The 13,913-nt window shown below is 36.4% G+C and overlaps 1 protein-coding gene across 1 annotated transcript in view; it reads left to right on the top strand.

The window, feature by feature from the left end:
• The window catches only part of ALDH1A1 (aldehyde dehydrogenase 1 family member A1), a 51,186-nt gene extending 48,016 nt beyond the window's left edge, over nucleotides 1-3,170 (top strand). Inside the window, exon 12 of the mRNA XM_081066683.1 lies at nucleotides 2,214-3,170. Within this exon, the coding sequence (XP_080922809.1) occupies nucleotides 2,214-2,286 (73 nt within the window). The 3' untranslated portion in view covers nucleotides 2,287-3,170. The remainder of the gene's footprint in view (nucleotides 1-2,213) is intronic.
• The last annotated feature ends 10,743 nt before the right edge of the window (nucleotides 3,171-13,913 follow it).

Raw genomic sequence — 13,913 nt, 5'->3', positions numbered from 1 at the left:
GTAATTTTTTACTTAAAAAATTTCATCTAAGGCTGTTACTATTGATGTCTACCTGAAATGAATTTGGCCAATTTAATAAAGAAGTCATTTGACAAGATGTTCAAAGAGAATTACTGAAGCAATAATCTCAAACAACACCCAAGAGTTCAATTACAATTTATCCTCAATGATAGAAAGGCAGAACTGATTGGTTGGAAACAGAGTTCTCAAAGAGCCAAAAATGTAGACCCCAATGTGGTGGTAATACTGAGTGTCTGAACCTGGATTTGCATCTCATATCTCGGTGCTAACACTAGAATGAGTTAAATGGCAGAAATTCCTCCCTTTGTGTAATTACACTAATTTTTACTTAAGTTAACAGAAGTCGGTAAAGACTTTACTAGTATGCTATTTCAAACTTAACTAGCTCTCACCACCCCACAGATATTTCTTTCTTCCTGTCCCTTTTAGAAAAAGGAAGCATGAAAATTTTATCAACTACTGGGCTTATAGAGAGAGCGCACATGAATATTTTTGGCTTGATTATATTTGCCAAGTCACTTCAGCAAACATTTTCTCTGTGCCTATTTAAGGCTCCTGTCTGGGTCCAGAGTGAAAAACTGATGCAACTTGTTAGTACAGGGTGGATCCTGGGTGAGAAGCATGGGTATGACCTGGAAGTTTGTGGGAAATGCCAAGTCTCAGACCTCTCTCCAGTCCTACTGAAACAGAATCAGCATTTCAGTCAGGTTACAGGTTATTGGTACATTGAAGATTTTAGAAGCACAGAACTCATTACCCACAGAGAGTACGATAAAGAGACGTGTAACCAGATGTTTTTGTGTTCTAGCATACACATAGTATATTTATAGGAACATTAAGGAGCAGGAATGACTTTAGCCTGAGCATGACAATAATCACACAGTACTGTCCTGAGAGTTTCAAGTGTCCATGTAACTCAAAGCCTATCGGCAAAAATCATGGGTTAATTTATCTAACATTGTGAGCTAAAGTACATACTAAAATATTATCCTTTAATGGGTTTCAGACAACTGAGGCTAAACCCCTTAATTACTTTGAAGACCATGCTCATTGAAGCTTTTCGAAGGCATTTTCAGAAGCTTAATGGCCCAAGAAAATAATCAGTGTAAGAGGATTAGGTTACCCAGGAGAAAAAGATGTCTTCTACATACCTGCCTACCTCACCATAAGGGAGGGGTAGAAAAGATCAAGATCTTTTCCCTCTGTAAGCCTACATGTGCATTAGTGTTGTGATTTTAAGAGTACTCTTAGGTACATGAAATTTAATCCTCTGATCAAAACAATACAGAGAATAACTTAACTTAATCTTTTTAGTTATCTTTAACAAAGGATAAATCACAGTCAGTTTTCAAAACTAGTAGGAGGTCTCAATAAACCTGACAAGATACCAGAGTCCTGATTGATTGACTCGGGTTAATTCCTGATCATTTGGTTTCGAGTTAAGAGTTATATAAGCAAATGGCAGGCATTGAAAACCCAACAACCACAAAAAGTCCAAAGGCCTGAATTTAGGCCAATGAACTCTTTCCCTTTCTTAAAAACAAAAGAGACAAACAAAAAAGAAAAACACTAGATCAAATTTTTTCCCCCTTAAGAATCAAAGATCAAAAGATAACTGTTAAAAACTACAGCTAGAAAATATTTTGTTTCAAGCCCTATTAGGGCATGTTAGAAAGAAATGGAAGCATGGTCATTTCTAGCCCTCTTGTCACTTCTGGGTCAATCACACATGGTAAATAACTAAGCTAAGCTATCCTTTAATTTACTGGTTTTTTTGTACTACTTGACTGATTATATATATTATTACTTCTCTCTTATACTATGTCTTATTTATTTTAAGCTAAACTAGAAATAAAATTCATGTTGGGCTGATGTGTGTGTGGGGGGGTAAGCTCTCTTATAGTCAAGTAGAATAATGTCAAAAATGGACAATTCCTGTGAAAATCAACTGAGTGTACATGATAATATTTAAAAAGCAAAAAGAAAAAGAAAAAGAATTCCCCATAAGGAGATTTCTGTAAGACCAAATATCTTGTCGTTGGCTAGAGACTCTGAAATGCTTCTGTACACAAGAAGTATCTTCCATTGTCCCTAGACAGATAAGCAAGAATAAACTTGTACCAAATTATGAACTATAGTACATTTGTATTGCTATGTTAAATTCTGTGGGTTTTTTCCCCCACTATCTCTAGGGGAGAATATGGTCTCCAAGAATATACAGAGGTTAAAACAGTCACAATGAAGATTTCTCAGAAGAACTCATAAAGAAGCTTACAAGAATGGAGAGAAGATTCCTCAATGGCTAAGCGTCTCCTATAGTCGCTAATATATTATAGTGGGGTTTAAATACAAAATTTTTCTTTTCTTTATTTTTTTTAAACATAAGCTAATCATATTAGCATTAATACTACACATAGAATTCTTGACGTGTAGCTTATACTGAATCATTTACTTTCTGATATGTGACACCTAAATCCTATCTGCAACAAAAAGGATGGATTTAGATGCAAGATCTCTCTAGCTCCGTAATAGTCTTGTGCTTTTCTTTGTAGCTACCTGTCCAGAATAATCATTTTATAGAAGAGGACCAGTTGTCACTTAGCTCCTTTCCATTAATGGCCCCTTGAAATACTTGACATATCTACTAACTGCAGAGTAGATGTGCTCTGTTCCCAGTAGTTGTGAAGTCCTTGGAGTTTGTTGAAATGTTTCCTAGAATGTCATGTCTGCTAGTCAAATGAAGTAATGCCTAAAATACTTAGCTGTAATGTAAACATAAAACTTAATAAAAACAACCTTGCATGATTCTTGTTAAGTTTGAATTTTTTAAGTAGAAGTTTTGGTTATGGTGATTTCCTCTCCCTGTCACTCAAAAACAGTATTAACTTGAGCATAAAGATGCACTTAAAAACAAAAGTCCAATCTATTCATTCTCAAATGGGTAAAGAAACATTTTATTTTCCGGAGGTATTCTTGAAATCAGTAACAAACATTTGAGATAAATGGTTTCAGTCCTTCAGCAAGCATTTACTGAGTTCCTACAAAGTTCTGGAATAGAACACTATGTTAAGTGTTACAGGAAACAGGTGAAGAGTGGGTGGTGCATTATCTAAAGGTGCTTTAATTTAGTGGAGAACAAAAAATACCATTCACACAAACAAACAAACAAAAGTAAAATAAAATAAAAATAAAGCAAACAAGAATGAAAGAAAAAAGAATGGGCACATAATGGAAATGCGAATTCTAAGCCCTGTGAGAGTGTGTGCAGTAATGTGCCAAAGTTAGATGACCTCTAACTGAGGGAATTGGAAATGGCCTCATGAAGGGAATTTGTCTGGATGTGAACCTTAATTGATGATTGAATTGTAGTAAATAAAGGGAAAAGAGGTTCCACAACATAGTCACTAATGGAACACTGGAAACAATTTTGGAAAAAGTTTATAATATTTTCCCCTCATGGTGTTCAAATTGCACATTGGCATATTCCAGGCTCTGAGGAGTCCTCCAATCCATTTAGTTTCATTTAATACACTTCTTTTTTCCCCCAAATCTATTTAACCAGAGAACTTGCCTTCCCCCCACCCTCATTTAACACCAATTAACACTAAGAAATCCATGTTGGAAGATGCTGTTCTATGCAGTGAGGTGGCACCGAGTGTTCTGAGGAGAGATCTGGGGATGAGGGGGCACGGCTGGAACAATGTGCTCTGTGTAAAACTAACTGGACCATACATATATATTTACGCCCTCCTACAAAGAGCTGCGTGTGCTCCCACACAGCAAGCAAAATAAGTGAATAAATTTTTGTGTATCACTGTTCATATTCTGAAATAGTCTTAGTTCAACAACTTAAAATTTAAGCCTAGTAATCTTTAGGATAATATTCTTTCAGATTTAGATTTTTATATAAATAATTTTATCATTTTACATTAATAGATACATCAGTGGCACTGATATTAGGACATTATAATAGCTACCACAGGAGAGTGCAGTGTACAAACAAATTAAATTCATTAGCTTTTTAGACCTGAAATAAGTTCAACTCCGATTACAGGAGTTTCTCAAAATTGTGTGGACCTATAAGATTTGCAATCCGAACTACCTTGCAAGTTTTGGGACATAATTATTGTTTTGAAAACTGAAGAACTCAATGTCTTAAGGAGACCTGAAAGACCTTTGGGCATTGAGAAGGGAAAATATACAAATACGGAGGAGAGCTGTGTTTTCTGAAAACCAGACAGTGTCTACATTTTTTAAAGATGTGTTTAAAATCATGCATAAATAAATTAATAGGAAGACAAGTTAATATTGTAATGGCATCACACCAGAACATTTTAAATGTATAACAAAGAGGGCTGAAACACAGAACAAGACAAAAGCCAGAAGCAAGTTTAAATATTTGAAAATTAAATCTTCACTATATAAATAAGACATTACAGGATTAAACAGACGTATCTGTTTTACATTGGCTCATCCTGAGCCTGCAGACATTATTTGTATTCCTTTTCCTCCGATTTATAAAGCCATACAGGCAATAATTCTTATAACCTTAAAAAAGTTAAAGGCTATCTTATTAGCCCGTATACTATAGGAAAATAACAAGGAATTTTATCGCGAATAATTCAGTTCTGCAGTCACACATGTGGTCTCACTGCCCTCAGTATCCACATAATAAAGCATTTTCATCTTCAGGAATACCAAAGTAAGTCACAGAAGTTGGAAGGAACTGTGCAGGAAGAGGCCATGTCAAAACTCAGATATGGATTCTCCAACGTCTAGTGTTCTTTTTACTCCCCCATTTTTCAGGAAACATGCATAGATTTATTTTGAAACAGCCAAAGAGAAATGGACATGGGGATATTTTCTTAAATCATGGTGGCCAACTGAAAATAGAGCTAACACAAAGTAGAGAATCTTAGCTCTCTCTTCACATAATTCAGGAGGGTATAATGAACCCAAAATTCTCTTTCCTTGGGCAGTGCATATAAACACTTGAGCATCTAATTTTACTTGGACTTTTAGAAGTACACATGCATCATCAACTAAACTTTCATATTTTGGTGGCTTTTTCAGAGTACATTAAACAACCACGTTATGTTTTTACATGAAGCACACGTTCTCTTAGAATTGCATTTGCTGATTTACTTTGGGATTTTTTTCTATTCTCTGGAGATGCATTTGAACCTTCCCATTTTGATGGCAAAAGAACATATAGGAAGGAAAATAGGAAATGATAGCTATATTCTCTGGATACAAAAATTCAGTGACTGCCAGGAGAGCATGAAAGCTTACTCTTGTAACATGCTGGGACTGTGCTATTCTGGAAGATATCCTGAGTGAAGGCACAAATGAGAGTGAAAAATCTCAATTATCACTTCGACATTCTGTGGGAGATTGGAGATGGTGTTTCTCTCTCTCTCTCTGAAGACAAGGCCACAAAATTGTTGGTAGGGGTTTAAAATTGCTCTACATCATGTCTCTTAACTGGCCCTTAGATTCTGGGTAGTTGGTTTATCCCAGGGGAAAATAGTCATATCCATGAACATTCAGAATAATTCCAAAATCCTGGAAAGCCAGCTTTATTGTGTAATGAAATATCTATGCCAAAGGTATAGTAATGTATTCTGCACTTTAGTGACATGTGCTGATTAGTTTCACAAATCTTTACTTTTTGTTTTTTTTTTAATGAACAAGTTTTTAAGAAGTGTTCATAAAAAGCTGACATAGTGCTATCCTGAAGTGATTTCATTAGAGTTGTAGGATTTCAATTTGTTGACTTTTTGTCAAGTCGTTATTTAAAGATTCCTCAGGCCTAGAAAAATATACTAAATATGCAAACACAAAACATTTCTTCTTGGATCATGGGAGAAAAGGCCATAAAGGACATTGGTTTAGCCTGGTAACTGATTTTTTTTAAAACTTTTTATTTTAGAATAATTTTGACCTTTTGGAAAAGCTGCTATAAAATGAAAAGAACCCCCCTATATCTTTTATTTACTAATTTCTAACATTTTCTCACACTGAATTTATTACTCCCATTCTTTATATAGAGACTTTTTTTTAATTAATTTTATTGGGGTGACAATTGTTAGTAAATTTACATAGATTTCAGGTGTACAATTCTGTATTATATCGTCTATAAATCCCATTGTGTGTTCACCACCCAGAGTCAGTTCTCCTTCCATCACCATATATTTGATCCCCTTTACCCTCATCACCCACCCCCCACCCCCTTACCCTCTGGTAACCACTAAATTATTGTCTGTGTCTATGAGTTTTTGTTTCTCATTTGTTTGTCTTGTTCTTTTTGGTTTATATACCACATATCAGTGAAATCATAGGGTTCTCTGCTTTTTCTGTCTGACTTATTTCACTTAGCATTATTCTCTCGAGATCCATCCATGTTGTCACAAATGCTCCTATATCATCTTTCCTTAACGCCGAATAGTATTCCATTGTGTATATGTACCACAACTTCTTTATCCATTCATCTATCGAAGGACATTTTGGTTGTTTCCATGTCTTGGCCACCGTAAACAAAGCTGCAATGAACATTGGAGTACACGTGTCTCTATAGAGAAATGCTTTTATATTTTTGGGGTAGATACCCAGGAGAGCGATTGCTGGGTCATATGGTAATTCTATTCGTAATTTCTTGAGGAACCTCCACACTGCCTTCCATAGCGGCTGCACCAGTCTGCATTCCCACCAACAGTGTATGAGAGTTCCTTTTTCTCCACAGCCTCTCCAACACTTGTTACTATTTGTTTTGTTGATGAAAGCCATTCTGACTGGGGTGAGGTGATATCTCATTGTGGTTTTCATTTGCATTTCTCTGATGATTAGCGATGTTGAGCATTTTTTCATATGTCTATTTGCCATTTGTGTATCCTCTTTGGAGAAATGTCTTATAGAGACTTTTTTTCTTGAGACAAACTTTTGAGAATAACTTCTGGACATCATGTACCTTCACCCCGAAATACTTAATTAGTTTTTTCTAGGAACAGATAATATTTTCACAAAACCACAATATAATTATACAATTGAGGAAATTCAACATTGACAGAATACTAATATCTAATACGCAATCCACATATAATTTTCTCTAATTGTCCCACCAATGTCCTTTATGGCATTTTCCCCCATGATCCCAAACTTAATCTAGGATTGTACATTGCATTTACTTATCATGGCTTCCTTTTGTCTATCCTTTTATAATGGCAATATAACTTGTAAACACACTTAATATTCAGTCAGATTGGTTAGTACTATCTTGGTCTGGAGAGAAACCTAGGGGACAGAAAGCTCAGAGTTTCTGAGTTAACAGGAATCAGAGGATAAAGGTTTGAGTGGCTTTAAAGAATGCATAGCTCATTTCAAGATTTGACTATTAATTACCATCCATCATAATAAACAAATAAAAAGATTTATATAGGCTGAAAAATATGCCTTCTCCCTTGGACCATTTGGAAGAAATGCTATATGTTCCCTTGAGGGTGATAGTGCCTGTTTCTAGTCTTATTGCAATACTGCCCTTCTTCATTTCACTTCCTAGCTTACTTCTTTAAATATTTTTCTTTAATAACAAGTTGCCTACATTCCAATGACATCTGGGAAGGCGCCTTAATTTTAATTAGTTATAAACCTCAGCCACATAGAGACATTTTTAAATGACTTTCCTTTTATTTTACGATTGTGGTAGAAGGAGCTTGACCTTTGAAGTCAGAGTCTACATTCTGTTTTCACCACTCACTAAGATGTTAGGTCAATTATTAAATCATTATTATTTAGCAGTTATTCAACAGACAATGGTGGCTATTGATATTTTGAAGCAATAGAAATGTTCTACATAATCACATGGGCCTTCAGGGCCCAGTGAGCTGGCTTGAAATCCCAGACTTGCTCTCGCTGGCCTTGAGATTTGGGACAAGATACCCAACCTTTCTCTGTTTCAGTTTCTTTATCTGTAAAAACGAATTAATAACTATTTATCTAACTGGGTTATTCTGTGAAGTGAAATGTTTGTAAAATGCTTAGATTTCCTAAAATATTACAAGTGCCCAATGCATGTTACTGATCGACTGATGAATGTCTTGGCATTAGTAATAACAATAGCAACAAAAATAATAAAGCTTCTTTAGACACCAAAGAAAGTATCTTTCTCTTGACATTGACTTTGTATCTTCTACATGTTCTTTGTCTCAGTCTTCCATAGTCCTAACTGTTAGTGAGTACCTCATCATTGTGATTTGCCCATCCCTTTAATCATTAAAAAGAAAATTAGTGATTTCCTTCAGATAAGTTTAAAATTCACCATCAAAGAAAGAACAAGGTGGAGAAGAATGTGAGCAAAAATGTGGCTTAGGGTTGTTTATAAATTTAAATACCTTTAATACCAAAGTGGAGTTAGTTCTGATTAAATTAACTCAATTGCCATTCACCCCTGAGTTGCCAGTCATCATGATTAATCTTTAAGCTAATAGTCAGGGACAGTGGAACTAAGTGAACAACAAACAGAAGAGGCTGGTTCCAAATGCAACACAGGAGCACACAATGACGTTGGTCACCCAGTGACTGATTCAGAGACAGCCCACATAAATTCAATGGGAAGGATTAGTGAACTTAAAAGCCCATGGCTTAGCACTTGCATTCAATGTTCAGTCATTCCACATTCATGTAACCACAGAAGGTCAGAGCTGGAAAAGAACCTTGTGTTCTTCTAGCCCAATAACTTCATTTCATAGTGGCATGGAGACATCAAGTGACACTTGAAAGGTCGCTAAATTGCCATTGGCAGAGTTTGGCTAATACCCTCGGTATTCTAATTCCTAGTTCTGTGCCCCTGCTTGTTTTCCATGTGGCACTGTGGACATTTCATTGATTTTGATTAAATATGTAACATCCATTGTTGTACTTTATTATGTTTTATTCCTTTTGTCTAAAAAAGGAAAATTATGTAACACCCATTGTTACATTTGCTTGCATGTATTTTACTTATTGGAATTTATTCCTTTTGTCTAAAAAAAGGAAATTCTCTCTAAGTGATAGTTTTTTTTATAAACCTTCAAATAATACAAATGAATAGCTACAACCATTTGCAAAGCAGAGTGCCGTAATTTAGCTTCACAAATTAAACCTCATTGTATTTATTTACTTAACAGTTATTGGAAGTCTACTGTGTACAAAGTAGTGTGGACTGCAAAAGAAATAATGTGTATTAAATGTGTAAATATAGTGTACTGTTCTGTGCAAATACATTTCTAGATGCCTTACAGAGGTTATTTGCTTCACGTAAAAATGAAAGATCTTGCTTTCACAATGCTTAAATATAATAGAAGAGATGGAAATATACACAAAATCATGGAAATAAAAGATAGAATACACAGAGTATGATAAGATTAATAGGAACAAAATCTGTAATTGTTTGGAGGGAGGAAAGTGGTTTCTCTCTGGAGTGATTTCATGGAGCAGCAGCACTGGGCCCAGCCTAAAATAGAGCAGGACCTCAACAAGTGCAAATGAAGCAGGAAATATGTTCTGGCCTGGAAATCAGAAAGAAACGTGGGAAAGCCCTATGTTTATATGGTCAACAGTGAAGATCTTGCTTTGTTGGGACATAAAGCTGAATAGGTAGTTTGGAGCATGACCACGGAAATCTTGAATTCCAAGCTAAACCATAAAAACTTAATTAAAAAGACAAGAAGAAGTCTTTAAAAGAATGATAAATTCATTGAAGTTGAGTTTTTCTCAAGTAGACATTTAATTTTTAAATAATTATAGATGCACACGTAGTTTTAAGAAATAACAGAAAGAGACTCCATTTACACTTTTCCCAGTTTCCCCCAGTGGTAACGTCTTATAAAACTCTATTACAATATCACAACCAGAACATTAATGTCATAACAGCCAAGGCACGGCACATCCGACCATCACATAAATCCCTCATGTTGCTTTTATTGTCACACTCATGTCTCTCCTACCTTCACCTCGTCCTTAACCCCTGACAATCTCTATTCCATCTCTAGAATTTTGTTATTTCAAGAATCATACAGTATGTAACCTTTGAGACTGGACTTCTTTTCACGCAACAGAATTCTCTGGAGATTCATCCAAGTTGTTGTGTGTACAAAATGATAATACATGTAAAATACATAAATTCATTTTACCAGTTGTAATGGGAATTATCTTGACAGGTCCTAAGAGAGATATATTCAGAGAGGTTTTTTTTTTTTTGTTTTGTTTTGTTTAAAAACATCTGAATAGAGTTGAAATGTCTTATTGTGCCTCAGCCAAGCATAAGTAAAGAATGGCAATAAAAGTTGGGTGAGCAGGAGGAGCAGCTGTTGGCGGAGACACAGAATGCTTCACTTCCCTACTTCTGGAGGTGTAATTAAATCTCCTTCAAGTTCTGAATTCGATTTTTAGAAACTAAAAGGGACAAAGTTTTCAGCATCCATGTTAGGAATGAAACAAAACCTGAAAGCGGATGCTGGAGGGTCCCCATGTGAAAGAGTGTACCTCATGTTCTTAGACAAGCACAAATGGGTCAGGAGGTTTTCAACCCCATGTGTCTTCTTCATCCATCTCCTTTCATGAGTCATTCCTAGAAAGCCTGAGGTAGAAATCATGGGGATTTCTACCTAGGATCTCTTACCCAGAAATCTCTCCCAGGATCTTTTAACATCCTCGTCCTCATCCTGCCCAACAGGCTGGTACCCTCCAGTTTCTCCCTCATCCAGAAGTTAAATTGTCTCCACATGAACCTGGCTCTTTCTCCACCCCTCCACCTGCTGAACGAGGCGAAGACTACCACAGCATTCAGACACACTCCAGATGCTCCCTGCAGAGTGAAAAGCACAGCTGCCACAGAATACCATGGAACACCATAGAACACCAGCGAACACCACAGAAAACCACAGAACAGCAGAAACCACAGAACAGAAAACCCTTACTGAGCACTTAGTTCTCCACACACTCCAGGCACTATTCTAAGTGCATTTAATGAGTTGTTTCATTTCTTCTTCTCAACAGCCATATTAGACCAGTCCTACTTTCCTCATCTTGTAGGTGAGGAAACCGAGGCTCAGAAAATTTAACTAAGTTGACGAAGTTACACTGCTAGTAAGTAGCAGTGTGAAGAGTCAAAGCCAGGCAGGTTAACTACATAATCCCCCTTATTCTTAACCAATAAACCATAATAACTAGGCATTAGGCCCAGTCATGCAATCACAAGACACAGAATATTATTAGCAAAACAACTTTTTTCTTTTTCATTAATGTTGAATGAAAAGCCTCTGAGGTTTTTCGGATTTCAAATATATTTCATTTTTCTCCTCTTTGTAATATTTAAGTCCAGACTGCTCAGATAAGTCTGATATATACTTATTGACCTATGCTGGCAAAACATCCACAAGCCGGTGGTCTTGGTGACAGGTAGCCCCTGAAGACACAGCTGCTGGAGTTCTTTCATGTCTCCTTAGGACCCATTTTCACAAAGGGACACATGAGAGAAGCTGTCATCTCTCATTTATTGGCCCTACCAGACAAAGATTCACCTAAATAATCCTTTGCCAGTGATTTTCCAAAACAATGGTCTCCACAAATTGAGTGTCTGAGATCTTACTCATCCAAGTGAAGTGATTAGGATACTTCTGTAACATTTCAGGACTTTTAAATAACTCCCAGATCATTTTAAAAGATAAAAGAATTTCATTAGGGCTCATCTCCTCCAACAATGAAGAGAACGCCAGGTTTTAGGCAAATCAAGTCTTAAGGAAAAGAGTAAAGGAGGAAGAATTTAGATTTAAGACTTTGTAGAGTTACATGATGGCTAAAAAAATCAGGTAAGAGTTGGAAAAATAAGAAATGAAAGCACAGGGAGATTGTAGACACAGATGCTGAAGGGAGATGGGGGAACTGACTTTTATTACAAAGTTAACTTTGGTGATGCTTTTTTATGACTTAAATCACTGGTCACCTTAACGCTGAAGGCTTCCTGTTACACTCTTCTCTCTATCACTTTCTAGTCAGTCGCCTTCCCTACATGTCTCATAGCGCACCTAGTTAATCTCTCACTTAGAAGTTATTGTTCTCAACTCTAACACTGTTTACTTGCTTGTTTCACACATTAGGTTGAGAAACAACAAGCTGAGATTTGGTGTTGTGCTTTTCTTTTACATTCCTAGCTCCAGCACAGTGTTTAGTACTTATTAGGAGTTCAAGTAAAACTTATAGAATGAATTTGAGCTCTGACACAATGGTGTTTTGCAAGCTCTGGTTACACTTCCAATAAACAGGTTTTACATGTAAAACGCATATATTGGATTTGCTATGACTCTGGGTTTTGCCATTTGCTCTTCCCAGTCCTCTTAATCTGGGAATGATGGAAAGGGTTTGGAAACCAGTGGTCAAGAAATGGAGGGAAAGAGAGAACCAGAGACACTCGTCTTTGCACAGGCTACAGCTGGAGAATGAGCTAAGTAAGTCAGAAGTACACCCTCAACACAGGTAGGCACACTGATCCTTACATGAAATACTATGGTGGTTTTGTACGAGCAAGCTACCTTTAGCATCACACAAACTTGCTTCAAAGAGCCAGCTCCTAACTCTGATGTGAATAATAGTGCTACTTTGGGTAGAGTAACCATTCTAGGTTATTCTTCATCTTATCAGTGAAATGGGAATATAAGAGCAAAAATTTTAGTGGGTTGTAAGAATTAATCCATATAAGTCACTAATTTAGTATGGTCTTCAGCCCATCATCTGTGATTCACAAAAGATAGCAGTGAAATCATTAGCTGCTCAATCATTCATGACGGGTCACATTTTTTGCTGCATTTTACTATTGTTTCCCTGAAAATAAAGCCTAGCCGGCCAATCAACTCTAATGCATTTCTTGGAACAAAAATTAATATAAGACCGGGAATATAATATAATATAATATGATATAATATAACATAATATAATACCAGGTCTTATACTAATTTTTGCTCTAAAAATGCATTAGAGCTGATTGTCTGGCTAGCTCTTATTTTCGTGGAAACAGGGTATATAGCATTTTCATGCACATGTTTGTATTTGATTCTTATAACACCTCACAAAGTGAGCTAGAAAGGTATTGTTATCCCACTGGACATATAAGAAATCTTAACTTCTAAGAGATTTACTGACTTGTTCAAGTTTGAACAGGTAAAGAGTGATGGCACAAAGATTATGCTGAAACCTTCTGATTTTATTACTCTAGGCTCCTAGACAATGCCCCCGCATCAGTAATTCTTCTTTTTCTCACTGTACTTTTAAAGTCAGAGCCTGCCAAAGAAGCATCTATGGCAAAGAATGTTAGTTCACTGTTGGGGAAGGAAGAAAAGAAGAAAGGAGGCTGGTTTTTATGCACAGAGGCAGGATAACATTTCTCCTTCAGATTGCCCATACATCTCAAAGGAGATCTGTATGGGGTTAGTTCTGCCTGGGGGTGGGATGCGCATAAAGGATACAGGTCTTGAATGCTACTGGAAAAATAACATTACTCCCAAAAGGATTTTGTGTTTTCCCTTCAAAAGTCTCCCTCCTAACTCTCATCTGTTCCCCTATCATTTTTAATGTTACACAGAGCATAGATAGAGCAGGGTCGGTGGGGACAGCATAAGAATGAAAGGAACAAGTTGGAAAGTGCCATCTGGACATCCCACAGAATGCTCTCTACTTGGGGTCTGAGACTCTGACTGCAAATCCCTTCATATCTAAAAGATGAACAAAAGCTCTAAAAGAAGGTCTGAATGGTGAGGAAGGTGGAACACTATGGACATATCTGGCTCTTTCATCCAAACAAATATTGGAAGCAAAATGGTCATTATTAAAGAGCCAGAAAACCTCCCCCAAACAGGAATTACAAC

Source organism: Rhinolophus hipposideros (genome assembly GCF_964194185.1).
Source record: "Rhinolophus hipposideros genome assembly, chromosome: 11".
Taxonomy (NCBI): domain Eukaryota; kingdom Metazoa; phylum Chordata; class Mammalia; order Chiroptera; family Rhinolophidae; genus Rhinolophus; species Rhinolophus hipposideros.
Note: the sequence above shows the minus strand (reverse complement) of the source record. Positions and strands in the feature narration are given on the sequence as shown.